The 17,815-nt window shown below is 39.1% G+C and overlaps 1 protein-coding gene across 4 annotated transcripts in view; it reads left to right on the top strand.

Moving 5' to 3' along the window:
• The window catches only part of LOC132405330 (C-terminal-binding protein 1-like), a 124,805-nt gene that overhangs the window by 82,270 nt on the left and 24,720 nt on the right, over positions 1 to 17,815 (top strand). For all 4 annotated transcript variants that reach the window (XM_059990045.1, XM_059990044.1, XM_059990047.1 and 1 more), the window contains 2 exons: positions 9,087 to 9,241; positions 15,647 to 15,791. In XM_059990045.1, the coding sequence (XP_059846028.1) occupies positions 9,087 to 9,241; positions 15,647 to 15,791 (300 nt within the window). The remainder of the gene's footprint in view (positions 1 to 9,086; positions 9,242 to 15,646; positions 15,792 to 17,815) is intronic.

Genomic DNA, 17,815 nt, shown 5'->3' with positions numbered 1-17,815 from the left:
TTTGACACTGTCATACTCATATAAACTGGTATTATTGCCCATGTTAGTTTAGGTTTATTTTTTTTTAATATACATTTTTTCGTGCATTTTTACATTTTTTTTTCTTTTGATGACTTTTTATTCTTTTTCATGTTCAATCAAAATAGGTTTGATTGTTTATTGTAAGTTTTTTTTGGCTGATATTTAATAAGATATTGTTATCCTATTATAAATTTAACTTCAAATCTAGTGCACTTATAACCTATTTATATTATGTTATGTTTTTCTTTATATATGAAATTCAATAAAAAGATTGAAAAAGAAAAAGACCACAAATACGCAAATTTATTGAATGTGTTAGCTTAAGCTAATTACAAAATAGCTGAGAACGAGCACTTCATAGAGTATCAGATATTCTGAAAGCATCACCAAACCTCAAAAATCAATGGCAAAATATCAAAGACTGGTAAGATATTTGTTCCCTGCTGCAGTTACCTGAACTTGGTCCTGTGGACTCTGTAATAATTTTGTCATATTTAATAGTTCTGAGAGTGCAACTATGTTTTTCAGTGGTATTTAAAGTGGAAAGGTTGATTTATGCTGTGGTATGGAGAGTGGTGTCAGCTAAATTTCTATCAATAACAATATCTTCTTCAGCACATCTGAACTGTAGCACCTTGGAATCAATGGGGTGGTGGTATGAGTTAAGAACAGAGTTCTATTGATTCCAAGGCTTCCATAGCCATTTGAGATACAGCAATGACACTATATATTGGTAACTGAGATACTCAAATTCTTCATTGCTTCCATGTGTTTCCATCAATCACATGAAAATCCTTTTTGTTTCTATTCTAAGGTACAAATGACATAGCTGGTAATTGTTTATGAAACTCTGCCTTGGGTGAAATGGGGAGGGAGGGTGGATGATGGGCTTAGTGATTAGCCCAATCTGCTATTTTCTTGGCATTGTTCTATTATGTGGGTTGGAAACCCTTCTCCCATTCTAAGAACTTTCTACAGGATCATCACTGAGAATGTCCTGTCTAGCTGTATCATTCTGTGGTGCACAGCTGTAAGGTGTTGGACTGCTGGACCCTACAAAGTATAGTAAAAGCAGCTGAGAGGATCACCAGAATATCAATCTCTGCCCCCCCCCCCCCCCATTTGTGATATTTACCAGGTACAGGAGTGTCAGAACTAGGACTTCCAGACTAGGTAACAGCTACTTCCCTCAGGTTGTGAAACTAATGAATACCTTTTGCCCTGAGTTTTGGGAAATGTATCACAATGTATTTTGATAAAAGAAACAATAGTGTGGACTTTTATCTAGATGGGGAGAAACATCAGAGTTGCAAAGGGGCGTGGGAGTCCTCGTGCAAGACTTCCAGAAGGTTAACGTACAGGTTGTATGTGTGGTAAAGAAGACCAGTGCAATGTGAGCACTTATTTCAAGGGGAATAGAATATAAGAGCAAAAAGATAATGCTTGGGCTTTATAAGACACTAGTTAGGATGCACTTGGAGTATTGTCAATAGTTTTGGGCCCCATATCTCAGAAAGGGTGTGTTGTCATTGGAGAGAGTCCAGAGGAGGTTCTCAAGGATTTTTCTGGGAATGAAAGGGTTAACACATGAGGAGCATTTGGCAGCTTTGGGCCTGTACTCACTGGAATTTAGAACAACGCAGGGGGATCTCATTGAAACCTACCGAATGTTGAAAGGACTAGATGGGGTGGATGCGGAGAGGATGCTTGTGTTGGGGGTATCGAGAACTAGAGGGCATAACCCCTCAAAATTGAGAAGTGACCTTTTAGAGTAGAGGTAAGGCCTAAATTTTTTTAGCTGGAGTGTAGTGAATCTGTGGAATGTTCAGCCTCAGGCTGCGGTGGAGGCCAAATTTGTAGGTATATTTAAGGCAGAAGTTGATAGTTTCCTGATTGGTCAGGGCATATGGCAAGAAGGCAGGTGTATTGGGTTGAGTGGGATCCAGGATCAGCTATGATGGAACAATGGAGTGGACCCGATGGGTTGAATGGCCTAATTCTGCTCCCGTGTCTTATGGTCATTAGGACAGCGAACCTGTTTACTGTTTACCTGTGCTGCACACACATGCACTTTGAATTACATTTTATTAATGTATTTGTGGTAATGTTCAATGTGATGTGTGAGATTTGTGGGTGCAGCATGGTCAGAAGAACATTATTTTGTTTGGTTGAACAGTTGCAAAAAAAAGGTTTGTGAACCCTTTGCAATTACCTGGTTTTCTGCATTAATTACTCAATGTGGTCTGATATCCATCAAAATCACACAGCATGCCTAACTTAATAACATACAAGCAATTGTACTTTTCATGTCTTTATTGAATGCATTGTTTAATCACTCACAGCCCAGGCTGGAAAAAGTATTTAATAACAAGTTGAACCTCCTTTAGCAGCAATAACCTCCACCAAACGTTTCCTGTAGCTGCTGAACATACTTGCACAATAGCAAGGAGGAATTTCAGACCATTCCTCCTTATAAAACTATTTTAGTTTATCAGTATTCCTGAGATACCTTGCATGAACAGCATTCTTCAGGTCATGCCACTGCATCTCAATTGGGTTAAGGTCTGGACTCTGACTTGGGCATTCCAAAACACAAATTTTCTTCCTTTTAAACCACTCTGTTGTTGATTTACTTTTGTCTTTCGGATCAGTGTCCTGCATCATCCAACTTGTAATAACTTTCAGGTGATGGACTGCTAACCTGACATTCACCTGTAAAATGTCTTGATACAATTTTGAATTCATTGTTCCCGCAATGATTGTAAGCTGTCCAGGTCCTGAGGCTTCAAAGCAGCACCAAATCATGATGCCTCTTCCAGCATGCTTCACAGTTGCCATGAGGTTTTGGTGTTGGTGTGCAGTGCGCAGTGCCCTTTCACTTCCAAATATAGTGGTGTGCTTTTCTGTCTTAGTTTTTCACCTGTCCACAGAACTTTGTTCCAGAAGCATTGTACAACATCCAGGTGATCTTTTGCAAACTTGATGTGCAGCAGTTTTTTTTGGAGAGCTGTGGTTTCCTCCTTGGTGTTGTTCCAAGAACACCATTCTTGCTCAGTGTTTTTCTTATATGGACAGATGAACAGAGGCTACAGAAAGTTCTAGAGATTTTTACAAGTCTTGTTGTTACCTTTGGGTTCTTTTTCACCTCCCTCAGCATTGCACATTGTGATCTTGATGTGATCTTTGCAGGGCACAACTCCTAGGAAGACTAGCAACAGTACTGAGTTTCCTCCATTTGTAGACATTTTCTCTTACTGTGGACAGATGAACACTCGGGTCTTTAGAAATGCTTTTATAGCCCAGCTTCATGCATCTCTACAATTCTTCTTCTAAGCTCTTCTGACTATTGTTTTAATTGAGGCATGGTGCACATAAGAAGATCTTTCTTGAGAAGAGCAGGTTCTTTCAGTAACCTGACTTTGTGTGTCTTTTATAGGGCAGGTCACCTCTACAACCCACACCTGGAATTTCATTTCAGTGATTGGAACACCTGACTCCAAATAGCTTTTGTACAGGGCATTACCTCAGAAGTTCATACTTTTTTTGAACCTAGACTGTGATTGTTTAAATGGTGTTCTTCATATTGTTTGTGTATTGAGTTTAGGCAGATTGTGTTTGTCTATTTTTCTGACGTGGATAAAGATCAGAATACGCTTTGAGTAATTAATGCAGAAAACCAGGTAATTGCAAAGAGCTCACAAACTTTTTCTTGCATAGTCGGATAAAAATAAAAATCATAAGACATTTGGCAGAATGCCTAATTCTGTTCCTTCTAGTCTGTTTGGCCACTTCACCATTGCTGATTTATTATCTCTTCCCCCCCCCCCCCCCCCCCAAACCAATTCTCTTGCCTTTTGCCCATAATTTTTGATGCTCTGGCTAATCAGGAAGCTATCAGCATCTGCTTTAAATATACTCAATGACTTGGCCTCCACAACTGTTTGTGGCAATGAATTCCACTGATGCAGCAGCCTCTGGTTTGAAACTGCTTTCCTCATTTGTTTTTATTTGATGCACACAGTTAACGGGTAGATTCACTTAACAGTAACTGGAGTGTATTCCATTTATTGATCTGCAAAACTTTTTGAAAAATTCATTATTTCCATGTTTTTCAGTTTACGTCCTATTTAAACACTGCTTTCTTGACGTCTAATGATGCTGATTTGTTGCGTTATATTTGCGAATCCTGATTGCCCCTTTGTGGTGTGTCTTTGATACAGCAGATTTCACTCTAAGGTAGTCCACTGTAATTCCTCTCTTCAGCCAATCACAAGCGACCAACAGGTTGCTTTTGGGGACCCTATCACAGATTTCCTTTCATGATTTTCTCTGTTCCTGATGGCCATCCTCTCACCCTCACCCCATCCTTTATCTACATTTCTGATTTAATTGTTACAAAAATTATTTATCTACATAACTTCACTATCTTTAGTTTATGCTGGAAACCCTCAGCAGATTGGGCACTATTTGTGGCAGAAGTCAAACCAGAGCTTGAGAGCTCCGTGCAATTCTATGCACCGAACTGTGGGATTAATATGATTGCACCATAGAAGATGCAGAGGAAATTTGAGAATGTTACTGGTGAATGGAAAAAAATGAGGCGAGGAACGAGTGAATAATCTAGGGTTGTGATCTTCGAAGCAGTAAAGGCTGAGAGAAGATGTAATTTAGCTAAAATCAAGCAAGTAGGAGAGAGCTGCTTCTCAGCAAAGGAGTCAAATACCAGAAATATATGTTTAAAACAAATTGGTAAAAAGAATGGTGAGATTTAAGAGGAAAAAAGACAAAAACTGGACCTTGCCTACAAAAGGGTGGTAATGGCTGAAACCCTCATCACATTAAATACAACTTAGATGTGTTCTTGGGGAAACAGGGTTGCACACCTGGAGCTGGATAGATGAATTGGACTGAACAGTGATGTTTTGTCACATAAGTTTCCTATGTTTTTTGCATGAATGCTGCCTGATTTACTGAGTAATTTTAAATGATTTTATCCAGGAGCATAGAGAAAGGCAAGAAATGAGAACATTTGGGAATAGGTCTGGGGTATATTAGCTGCCTGATAGGGCAAATTAGTGGAAAGAAAATGTCAATTGCCTCCAATTAAGACGAAGTTTTTGAGTTCAGTGTATTTGTTGTAAAACAAGTGAAAAACATGAGTAGACCATTTTAAGAAAACAGCTTGCAATCTTAAATTAGATTTGCAGTTGAGATTTCAAATTAATTTATTAAATGTACATTGAAACACAGTGAAATGCATTGTTTGTGTTGCTGACACATCTTAAGGATGTATTAGGGGCGCCCACAAGTATCACCACACATTCTAGCACCAACATATCATGCCCACAATGTTCAGCAGAACTGCAGATCCAACAGCACTTTATATATAGTCCAGCCAGGTATAACAATGAATATCTAAATGCTTCTATAGCTATGCAAGTCTTTCTGCCTTGATATAGCAGCCGATGAATGAAAATAATAGTTTAGAAGATCTTCCAAAGCATCCTTCAGGGGGATGAATCTGTAGGAAACATTTAGTCCAAATGCTGAAGACCCATGCTAATCAATGGGCTAGAGTGTTTATGGAATCTTCCACCTCTCGCTTTGGCATTCTGGGGTACTCACCTGCTTCACTCACTCATGCTGGAGAATCTAGTAACTGCCTCTGTGTCTATCATCCAGGAGCACTTGCATCAACCATGATGAAGTGCTTTGAGAGATTGGTTAAATCGGGATCTGTTTCATTTTCCCTCTCATCACAGCAGCTCAATAGCAGACTCTTCAATCAGTTCTGCAACATCTGGACAATGAAGATGCTTTTACCTTGTCATAATTATACAAGGAAAAGAAGCCATTTCTACTCACCAGCTCTGATTTTAACCATTTGCTTCCTGGAATTTAGATAATTAGAGCTAACAATGCACCCATCATTTAAAGATGCCATGTCTGTGATGTTGTTTGACTTTCTAGTATATTTTTGTGCTATAGTTTTAGTACACAATTGATAGTTGTTGTTTTCCTTCAAATGCAAAGACAAATTTTTTTTTTAGAACTCAAGACATGAGTCCTTAGGTGTGAAGTTGTGATTGATAATGTCTCAGGCTGATGGCGTTTATGGGCACACTCAAAGTTCAAAGTAAATTTATTATCAAAATACATGTGTGTCACCATATACAACCCTAAGATTCATTTTCTTGCAGACATACACAATATATCCATAATAGAATCAATGAAAGACCGCACCAACTTGGGCATTCAACCAGTGTGCAAAAGACAGCAAACTGTGCAAATACAAAAAGAAGTAGTAACAAATAAACAAACAATCAGACAGTAAATATGGAGAACATGAGATGGAGTCCTTGAAAGTAAGTCAACAGTTGTGAGAACATTTCAATGATGAAGCAAGTGAACTTTGGTTCAAGAGCGTGTTGGTTGAATGGTAATAATTGTTCCTGAACCTAGTAATAATAGTCCTGGTGCTCCTGTACATTCTTCAGCAAGGAGAGAGTATGACCTGGGTGATGAGGGCCTCTGCTGGATGCTGCTTTCCTGTGACAATTTCTGAAGATGTGCTTGTTGGTGGGGAGGGTTTTACCTGTGATGGCTTGGGCCATATCCATTCCTTTTGTAGGATTTTCCATTCAAGGTCATTTGTGTTTCCATACCAGGCTGTGATGCAGCCAGTTGATATACTGTCCACCACACATGTATAGAAGTTTGTCAAAGTGGTATCATGCTGAATCTTTGCAAACTCCTAAGGAAAAGGAGGTATTGCCATGTTTTCTTCATAATAGCAGTTGCATGCTGGGCCAAGGGCAGGTCCTCCAAAATGATAACACAGAGGAATTTGAAGTTACTGACCCTCTCCACCTCTGATCCTCCAAAGCGCACTGGCTTACAGACCTCTGACTTCAGGAGAAGGAAACCAATAAGCAGCTCTTTGGTCTTGTAGACCATCAGTAAGAGGTTGTTGGTGTGGTGTCACTGAGCCAGATTTTCAATCTCTTTCCTTTATGCTGATTTGTCAGTACCTTTTGATTTGGCTTACAGCAGTGGTGTCATCAGTAAATGTGAATATGGCCTTGGAGTTGTGCTTAGCCACACAGTCAGAAGTATAAAGCAAGTAGAACAGGGAGCTAAGTAGACAATCTTGTGGTGCACCTGTGCTGATTAAGATAGTGGAGGAGATGTTGCCAGTCTGAACTGACTGGGGTCTGCAAGTGAGGAAATCAAAGATCCAATTGCACAAGGGGGTACGGAGGACTAGGTCTTGAAGCTTATTGACTAGTTTTGAGGGGATAATGGTATTCAGTGCTGAGCTGTAGTTGATGAAGAGCATCATAATGTATGCATCTTTGCTCTCCAGATATCCCATGGTTGAGTGAAAAACCAATAAGATAGTGGACCTGTGGTGTCAGTTGGCAAAATTATAGCAGATCCAAGTGTTTTTCAGGCAGGAGTTGACATGTTTCATTACCCATCTCTCAAAACACTTCAGTACTGAGACTAATTGCTACTGGACAATGGGCATTCAGGCAGGTTACAACACTGAGCTAAATAATCAATTGTACTTTGTTAAAGTTGATATATAAAAATTAAATAAAATCTTCTGGGGTTGGATCAAAAGTGTAATGTGTTAGGAGGTTGGTATAAAGTATTTCACCTGTTGATTATTTTCAAATATCTAGTAATGGTCTTTGGCTCTTTGTGCAATACTGGGAATTTCCTCAGTATATTTGGCTTTTGTGTAGCCTCCCAGTTAATTGGCTTCTTACTTCATGGAACAACTAATGGGTGAAGAAACATGTGGTTTGTTAGGAAAATTTTGCTTTTGCTTTCCTAGTTGAACTTGTTCACTCTGTCAAAGCATTGATGCAAAATATCCAGTTGGATTGAACAGATAATTGGGTAGTGGATACTTTTGGGAATCCTTTTTAATTCCTTGCAAAATTAAAGATTTTGATGTACCAGCAGGAGGATTTGTGAATGTTCTGAGATAAGAGCACTTGTTGAGGCGCACACTCTTTGCGTCAGAGTAGGTAAATAACAAGTCAAGTGCATCCAGCTTTAGATGCATTTCTTTCAGGGAGGACAGTGCAGCGTCTTTAATGGGAACTAATTAATTCCATGTAAAATGATGTCCAATTGATTGAAAAATGCCAGATAATGTTCTGTCTTTACTAACGGATCTAAAGGAAAAATGTCAATTCTTAAAACAGAAGCAGGTACTAAACATTAATGTTATAAGGAAAATATGCATTTATAATAAGGGAAAACATGTATTTATATCCATGGCTGCTTCCTATCTTAGAATCTCCCAAAACTGTTTGCAACCAATTTGGTTTTGTATAACACTTCTGATAAAAGTACAGTTGCCAATTTTTGCATAGCAAAGTTGTATGACCAGAAATAAGGTAACCAAATTATCTGTTTTAATGTTGCGGGTTGAGATATAAACTGGCTTGATCATTAGGGAGAATAGTTCTTCTCTCCAAATGCCCTCCATAAGAGAAGAAATATCTCATCCAAACCATGGAATGTCCAGCGGCAATCTTCCTAAGGTAATCCCATAAGATTCTGGAGTTCTGAGGTGGTTAACTTGTCCAATGTGGGAACCAGAGGCTTTCCTGCAGATTGAGCAAAAGGTAGCTAAATTGGTGCATGGTTGGGTAATTTGAGCTGATGTGCTCCTTCTGTTGCTTGTTTGGGGCTTCTGTGTATGCCCAATTCATGATCTCCATTCTCAATACCATCTCACAACCTCTTACTCCATTTTTGGTTGGTCATTGTCTAGAGATTCCAATTAGTCGGAGGGGATGTTGGTCTTCAGGGAGCTTTTCATTCTTGAGGTAAGGCAGGATGATTTATCAAATGTTCTGGATTGTGATTTGATTGCTCATCTATGACTCAAGCTAGGAATGGTATTATTCTGTCATAGTGGCAATTTGAATAGCCATTTCAGAAATGAAAGAACCATTGAGTGGGTGCAGAGCTTCTTCTGGTCTGTTAGTCAGCTATTCTTATGATTTGCTGTTTTCATTGTCTGTCTTTCACTTTATTTCCAGGCATTCGTCCTCCCATTTTAAATGGCCCAATGCACCCACGCCCATTAGTGGCACTTTTGGATGGCCGGGATTGCACTGTAGAGATGCCAGTCCTGAAGGATGTTGCGACAGTGGCCTTCTGTGATGCACAGTCTACTCAGGAGATACATGAGAAGGTAGGAACATTCTGATAATCATTGGATACCTGACTTCCTGTTCATTTACTCCTTAATTGCCCAGGTTGGAGAATAAAATGCTTGTCTAATTAAAGCCACAAGCACTGAGAATGTTTACAAAATGAAACAAAAATACAGATGTTCTTTGCTTAATTGGGGATCATATTCCATAAAGAAACATAGAAAACCTACAGCACAATAAAGTATTAATGAATTCCATAAGGAGGCCCTGTGAATAGGTATTTACATGTTTTATGTATATTTCTCTTGAGGGAGTTTATCTGGAATAATCTTCTTAAAATGTGGCAGTATATTAATTGACATAGGATAAACTCCAATACAGCTGAGCATTTCTATGCTTGTACTTTTGGGAGATGTGGTACATCTTCCAGGAGAGGGAGAAAGAATCCCAAGATGAATTGCATCTAGTGAGCTACTGCTTTTGAACAACCATCTGAAATACTGCTGTTTAGATGTCTTAAAGACAAGGTTCCTTGTTGGCTGATTGGTAGGTGTTACAAGGCTAAGTATTCACTAGATTGTTATGAAAGAATAAAACGTAATTGCATTCTCAGTTATCTTTGGGTGTTTCCCAACAGAACTTGGAAGGAACAGGAATTTAGTGGCCTCTGCTGCTAGCCACTATTTACTGCATAGATATTGTAAGAGACCAATATTGAATGTAATCTTTCCTTTCCCTACATGACCCTCTTTATTCTTTGAAAACGAGTAGTCAACGTTTCGGGCCAAGACCCTTCATCAGGTCCTGACAAAGGGCCTCAACCCAAAACATTGACTGCATATTTCCACTGATGCTGCCTGACCTGCTGAGTTCCTCCAGCGTGTTGTACGTGTTGCTTTGACCAGAGCATCTGCAGTTTACTTTGTGTTTACCTCTTTATTCTTTGTCAGAGGGTGTTCATTGGTAAAGTCAATGAATGAGCACTTAGTGAAAGATTGTTTATTAGAGGTTTCCTTTCATTGGTACTTTATAGGAAGGAGAAGGGAGATGATGTAAATACAAGACTCCTTTTTGCTGTCTTAATGACACAGGTTTCAGTTGATAATGCTGCCAGAATTTTGGTTCACCCAATGTTAGTGGGCAACCGTCGATCCCAGGGGATCATGGGTTTGTGCCTCTAGTAGACTGTGTCCTCTCCAGGGCGCAAGCCTGGATGGGAAGATTTTAAGAACTGGCTGTTGCCCATTCAGCGGGTTCCCCCTCTGCACGTCACTGATGTAGTTCAAGAGAAGGGTGAGCGCCGATACAGCTTGGCACTAGTGTTGTCACAGAGTTTGTCAGAGTGAAATTGTAAACAACATCAAACTGCCTCAGGGATCCAGCTCCAGATTTCTTCATTGGGGTTTACTCCCAAAGTGAGTACGGCCACAAGGCAGTGGAGGTTTAAAATCGTTTTCCTTTTCTCCTACATCCAATGTTAGATACCAGATAAACAGCATTAAATTCATCAAAGGAGTTTGTTATTGGTGAAATAAAGCTAGATATTTCCAGCTAACTTGTGGGAACATGGTCAACTGTTTGTGGATGATCCCACAGAGAGTAAGCATGTGTGTATGAAATGAAGGGAGCAAAAGATAATCTTGGAAACACCTGAGATAAGTAGGCAATAATGGGGTCAGTAGATCATTGCAAGTGATTTGTTGGCTAAGATTAGTTGAATAAAACTCTAATAAAAGTAAGGATGCGTGGATACATCATTGAAAGATGTATGTCTTTTGTGCACTTTATGCAGTCCTGGGTAGGTCTGTAGTCTAGTGTAGTTTTTTTCTGTGCTGTTTTTTACGTAGTTCAGTCTAGTTTTTGTACTGTGTCATGTAACACCATGGTCCTGAAAAACGTCGTCTCACTTTTACTATGTACTGTACATAGCAGTTATGTTCGAAATGACAATAAGAGTGACTTCACTTGACTTGAACAGGATAGTAACAACACTTACAAAGACTGAAAATGCCGAGGAAAAATGATGCATAATGACGTAATCTCCTGGTACAAATTTTTAGAAAGGATGGGAGGCTTAAGACGCAGTAGTATAAGCATTTAGCACATCACTTTACAGCACTAGCGGTAAGATTGGTGTTCAGTTCTCGCTTTTGTCTGTAGGAAGTTTGTACATTCTCCTCATGACTACGTGGGCTTCCTAAGTGTGTCCACATTCCAAAGAGGTACAGTTAGGATTAGTGAGTTTTGGGCATGCTGTATTGGCATGGGAAGTATGGTTGCCCAGCACAAACTTTGCTGATCTGATTTGACGCAACTGATGCATTTCACTGAATGTTTTAATGTACATGTGACAAATAATGCTAACTTTTTATTTTAAAAGTAATAATTGAGAACCAAAGATTCAAAGACGTACCAAACAAGCAGCCACTTAGCATGCTAAGATAGTAGGGCATGTGCTTAATGCCAGTGAACCATGATCATTTCTAATATGTCATCAGTTTAAAATGTTAATTATGTTCTCTCTCTTTCAACAAATGTTATCTGGCTTAACATTCTGGCATAGTTTTTATTTTGTTCTCGGCATCTGGAATAGTAACAGTACAAAATCAGTATTGACTGGATTCCACTCTAGTTTTAGTTTTCCTCTGTTAACATTCATTGCCACAACCAATATTATAAGTTGCCTATTCAAAAATAAACCTTTACTGTTTAAAGTTGAGTTTTGCATTTAAGCTTTTATTTTTAAAAAAAATTACATATCTGTTGGCATTGAGTATCTGGTGTATTCAATGAACAAAATCAGTGCAGACATCTAGTGCAGATAATGGACTGCCTTCATGTAATGCTATCAATGATTGCATCTTGCAAATTTTCATTTTAACATTCAAGATGATTGTCTATACCTTCAAATTCTTCGTAGTTCTTAAAATGAAGTAGTGAAATTGTTTAATGCTCACACTCAGTCATTTCTGACATCTTCAAGCCTAAATGCTTGAAACCGCAGTGATCAAAACAACTTGGAATTGTCTTTCTTCTTATTTCTTGCCAACTACCAGTAACAGAAATCTCTGCTTTTTGAACAGAAACACATGCAACTGACACTATTTAAAAATTGTTCACTCTAAGCACAGTGTAGCATCTAACGGCCAAATACTTGCTTGTGGTTGACTCTAGTTAGAACCAGTTCAGCAGCAATCTTTTACCCCATTTAAGCAGCTTAACATCCCAAATAAATGAAGGGAATCCCAGCAATTTTCTCAATTAGATTTTGTTCTTTAAGTGTTATCTCAAATTAACCGGAATCTACTACTTAATAAATATAATAGTGCTTTGTGTATAAAAGCCAAAAAATGGCAGAGGCTGGAAATCTGAAATAAAAACTTAAAATTCTGAAGAGACATTTGAAGAGAAAGGTAAAGATATTTAGGCACCAAAGTAGTGTAGCATTTAGTACAGCTCGGAGCATTCCTGTGTTCAGTGTTCAATTCTGTACAGAGTGTGTACATCTTCTCCATGGAATTTATGGATTTTCCCAGGGTGCTGAGGTTTCCTCACACAAAGACATACCAAGTAGGTTAATTGGTGATTGTAAGTTATCCTGTAATTAGTTTAGGGTTAATTGAGTTTGTCAAGGGTGTTCGAAGTACCAGAAGGTCCGCACTGTATTGCTCAAAAGAAATTTTCAAGGTGAGTAACCTTTTATGGCAACTTGACATGGAAGGTGGATATAAGGGGAACCATATTTCTACTGAAGGTGGTAGGAGAGGAGGTGAGAGTAGGGAAACCCATAGATAAGGACAGAATATATTTTAGAAGTGTTTGTGTGAAAGTTGTTAACAAAACGGATGTGATAGAGTTGGAAGAAGTGGAATGGAGTCCTTGGGAAGGGAAGGGTAACAGAGATTGGGAATTTGAGGGTAGTGTGAAAATTGGCAACAAAGGAGAAATGGTGCACCTTCTTTCGGCATAGAAAACAGAACAAATACAGCTATTGTACTTGAGGAAGGTAGGGGAAAAATAAAAGCATAATTGATTTATCCAGTTAAAGTTAGCTTTATTTGACACACCTACATTGAAACATCAAAACATGGTGAAATGCTTTGTTTGTGTCAATGACCAACACATTTCAAGGCTGTGTGAGGACAGCTGCAAGTGTCGCCATTCTTCTGGCACCAGTATCGCATGCCCACGGCTCATAACATTAACCTGTGTATCTTTGGAATGTGGGAGGAAACCAGATTACCTGGAGGAAACACTTGTATTTAATGGGAGAACGTACACATTCCTTACAGACGGTAGCAGGAATTGACCCCGAATGGTGATAGCTGCTGCTGTAAAGTGTTGCATTAACTGCTACCTCACTCTGACACCCAAGTTAAATGAAAACTAAATACTGAATGACTCACCAGTAGTGTGAAGTATTAGATAAAGTTCTCAGAGGTCTGCACTGGAAACAAAGGCTGGAATGGATGAAAGAAGAGCTTGGTGTTGCACTTATATAGATATACATACATAATGGACATGCTGTCCAAAATGGGGTTATTTATTATGACTCTTCTGCACATGTAGTATGGGCCCAATCCATGGGTGGAGAATGTGCAGTGCTTCCTGAATAAATGGGGACTGCACCCCCTTCTATTGTTGATGCTTGTTTTGCATTAATCTTTTTGCTCATTGGGGAAAAATGAATTTAAAAATGGTGATTACCTGGCCAGAGACACATTCTGGTCAAAGCTTTCCTGTGTCATCACATCTGTCAGCTGGTCTCTCAGACTTTGCATGGACTGACTGATGCACAACTACAATCAAGTTGAAGTGGTCTTGGGGGGTCAGACTGAAATGTAGTTGAGGCAAGGCTGTGTTCTGTGGCAGTTGGTTCCACCAGTTGTTTCTTTTTATACTATGTTACCTGAAAATTCTGGGAATGTTGTTTGAAGGGCATGCATTAAGGACTGGGGGAAGTATGTAGGTATGGTAAAGATAAACTCTGGCCCTTATCCCCACAGTCAACAAAAGACCTCTAGTTCAGCTCAGAATCTCCATATACAAAACCCCAAGAAAAGATGAATAGAACTTAACAAAGCCCTTGTACTTAAGGCTGCCTTTTACTGTGGCTGTATCGAGTTTTGCTTGAACCTGGGTTTACTAATATCAAATATCACTACATTTCAAGGTTCCGTCTCACTGTAGTGTCACAAAATGGATTTGGCCATACTCCCGTCAAGTTGGACTATACCATTTCATTTCTGTTTGGAAGAAATATTCTTTATCCAGAAGAATTAATCTTATCACAAATCAATCAGGCAATACTCCTTTAAAAAAAAATGACACCAGGAAAAGGTAGTAGATCTTTTCTAATTTTCTGAACAAATTATTAATCTTTTTGTTAGTAGAACTGTTGATCTAATGCTTAGACATTAGACCTGTCAGATCTTTTGTGTACTTTTGGAATTTTGGCAGCAACTCCATGTTGTCCATTTGACAGCTTTACTTGGAAATGAGATGGTGACCTTTCTCAAATGTGTTTTGTCGGGTAAGTCTGGAAAATGATGAAAGCACATTAGTCAAGATTCATCCCAAAAAGCTGCATAATACAGGACTCTGCTTTAGTAACACATATTAACTGCAGCTGGAGAATCGTCAGCTTGAAAGTATCCCTCTGGTCTGCATGAGGCTTGCTAGTTGTTCAGTGCAGTGTTTTCCAAGACTTGGTGTTGCCAGTGTCCTTGCTGCAGAGCCAAGCCAAATGCTGAGGTATGCACTGAAACTAGGTGCAAGCATTGTGAAGACTGATTTAGGGAAGGGCTACAGTACTTCCTGTGAACACAGTAGTTAGAATAAAAAAACAAGATCTGTTTGCTTGATCTGTATATGAATGTTGATTGTTGCCATGCTATTTAAGTAATTAGAAAAACATGACTTGTGATGAAAATGTTAACTTGACTATTTTGTGTTTGACTCATGGATTAAAAAATATTTTTGAAGTAAAAGAACTATTGCAGATGACCATTGTGTTTATTGAAGGAGTTACTCGGGAAGTGACCTTGGAATTCCATACACCATTAACTGATGCTTTTTTAGGTGCATGTAAATCATACAGCATGAGCTGCGGTTCCAAAATAATGAAACAAAATTGTCTATTATGTTTTACAATTGACCTCTATGCGCTTGTTAGAGTCTTGGAAAGCATATTTAACCCACACAATAATATGCTGTAAAGTTTGATAGGGTAATGCAAAAAAAGTTTGCACTGTTCATATTCATTTAGCTTATAAGAGACCTTGATGTATTGCTATGTGATTTAAGCCCTTTATTTAGAAATTGCATGATTTAAAATCACATTCCATTGTGATGTATAACCTTTCTCTGATAATTGAATGAAGTGACACTTGCATATGTGAAGAAAATAACAATCAAGCTGATGAGGTTTTCTTTTAAAATAGGTACTGAATGAAGCAGTGGGTGCCCTAATGTACCATACCATTACATTAACACGGGAAGACCTTGAGAAATTCAAAGCACTTCGAATTATCGTCAGGATTGGCAGCGGTTATGACAATGTCGACATCAAATCTGCAGCAGATTTGGGTAAGAGTTTGGGGCTGGCCTTTATTCTGGAGAGCCACTAGGTAATATTGAATTAAATCTATTTCCCAGAACTGTGTAATTGTTGGTATAATGGCACTTTCTAATTGTGTGGAAACCTTGTTGTACATAAATGAACTGAATAAATAAATACGAAGATTTCCAAATAGTAAATTTTAATATGTTTATTGAATATTTTAATCAAAATTTATTGTGGAACACCAGGAGGCTGCTTACAACTAAATACAGATTATCTTAAATTATATACAGTACTTGCTTACACAACGTTCTGGTATGCTTTTGAAATGGTGAGTTGGAGACTTCAATTGCCTGTTTTAGCTAGTGAGTTCCAGATCTCCTTAACAGTTGCCAGAGAGTTGTAAAGGCACTGTCAACAGAAGTGAATATGTAAAGTTCGTACACATTCTAATTTCAGTTGAATATATTTACTGTGTTCATTCACAATTCATCCTTAAAGTCATGCTTCTAAGTACGAACTAATATTTATGCCATAAAAATGTCAGAGTAACCAAATCCAACAATGAAGAATCAACCACCTAGCCCTGCTATTTAGCAGAATTACCTTTGTGTTCTCCATCATTGGTGTCCTGGGTATCACCAGCGACCAGAAATTAAAGTGTGCTAGCCATACAAATATTGTGGTGACAAATATCACAAATACTATTGCCTGTCGTGGACACCCCAAAGTCTTTTTAGAATGGACAAATCAAGAGTATGGTGGAATCTTGCCCAACAGTGTTTGGTACCATATAGCACATTCCTCCAAGACGTTAAGGTGTCTTTCTTTTTGGAGAAGTATACAGGCAGAAGTTGAGACTACTTTGCATCCTCTGCCTTTTCCTTCCTCCGCTTTCCACAGCCTAGATACTTGTCCCCAATAAGCCTAGATGGCAGTATCGATGGCAATTTGAGAGTAAATTGCAGTGAAACAGACCATTCCTGAACTGATCAGCTGGTACCTTTTCCTTCATTGTGGTGTAACATTAGTAGTGAGTGTAACCAAGTTGTGGAATCCTTAGAAACCAAGGGAAAACCATGGAAATCGGATAAATGTAGGAAACTGAACTAAATCCCAGCTCCTGAACGGACAGACTAGTGTCTGCCCCTCCCAGGCCATGCCAAAGGAAACGAGAACACCTGAAATTGAGATACTGAGCATTGTAGTAGTATAAATTACAGAGATAGATGCAAATTGACAAAGGAATTGGATCTCTATTAGGACCTCAGATACCCCCCCCCCCCCCAAACCAAGTTAGTCAGTCTGTATGGAGGGAAATGATCAGTTGTCTTTTCGGTCTGAGACCCTTCATTAAGACTGAAAGGGAAGGGCACAGAAGCCATGAAAGGAATATAAGGTGGCAGGGAATAGGTGGGATAAGGAGAAGGGGAATGTGGGTGGTGGAGCAAGATGAAGTAAGAAGCTTGGGTGGTGATAGGTGGAAGAAGTAAAGGGCTGAAGAAGGAATCCAATAAGAGAGGCAGTGGATTTTGGAAGAAAGAATGAGGAAGGGAACCAGAAGGAGGTGATGAGCAGGTGAGAAGAAAAGGGGTAAGATGGCAACCAGAATGAAGAATAGAAAAAGAGGAGGGAAGGGGGAGAAATGACCAGAAGTTAGAGAATCAATGCTCAAGCTATCAGGTTAAAGGCTACCAGACAGAATGAAGTGTTACCTCTCCAATCTGAATTTGGCCACATCATGGCAATAGAGGCGACTCAGAATGGGAAGTCAAATTGAAATAGACAGCAGACAGAATGAGTGTTTTCAACAAAGTGGTCCCCCAATCTGCAATAGGTCTCAGCAATGTTAGCAAGGCCACAATGGGAGCATCAGACACAATAGATAACCCTGCCAGACTCGCAGGTGAAGTAATGCCTGACCCGGAAGGACTGTTTGGGGCATTGATTGGTGGTGAGTGAGGTGTAGGGATACCACTTAACATGCTTGCAGGGGTAAGTGCCAGTAAGGAGATCAGTGGGGCTGGATAAGTGGACAAGGTATTCACAT

This window comes from Hypanus sabinus, chromosome 15 (genome assembly GCF_030144855.1).
Source record: "Hypanus sabinus isolate sHypSab1 chromosome 15, sHypSab1.hap1, whole genome shotgun sequence".
Classification (NCBI taxonomy): domain Eukaryota; kingdom Metazoa; phylum Chordata; class Chondrichthyes; order Myliobatiformes; family Dasyatidae; genus Hypanus; species Hypanus sabinus.
The sequence above is the reverse complement of the archived record's forward strand: the minus strand, read 5'-3'. Positions and strand labels throughout refer to the sequence as shown.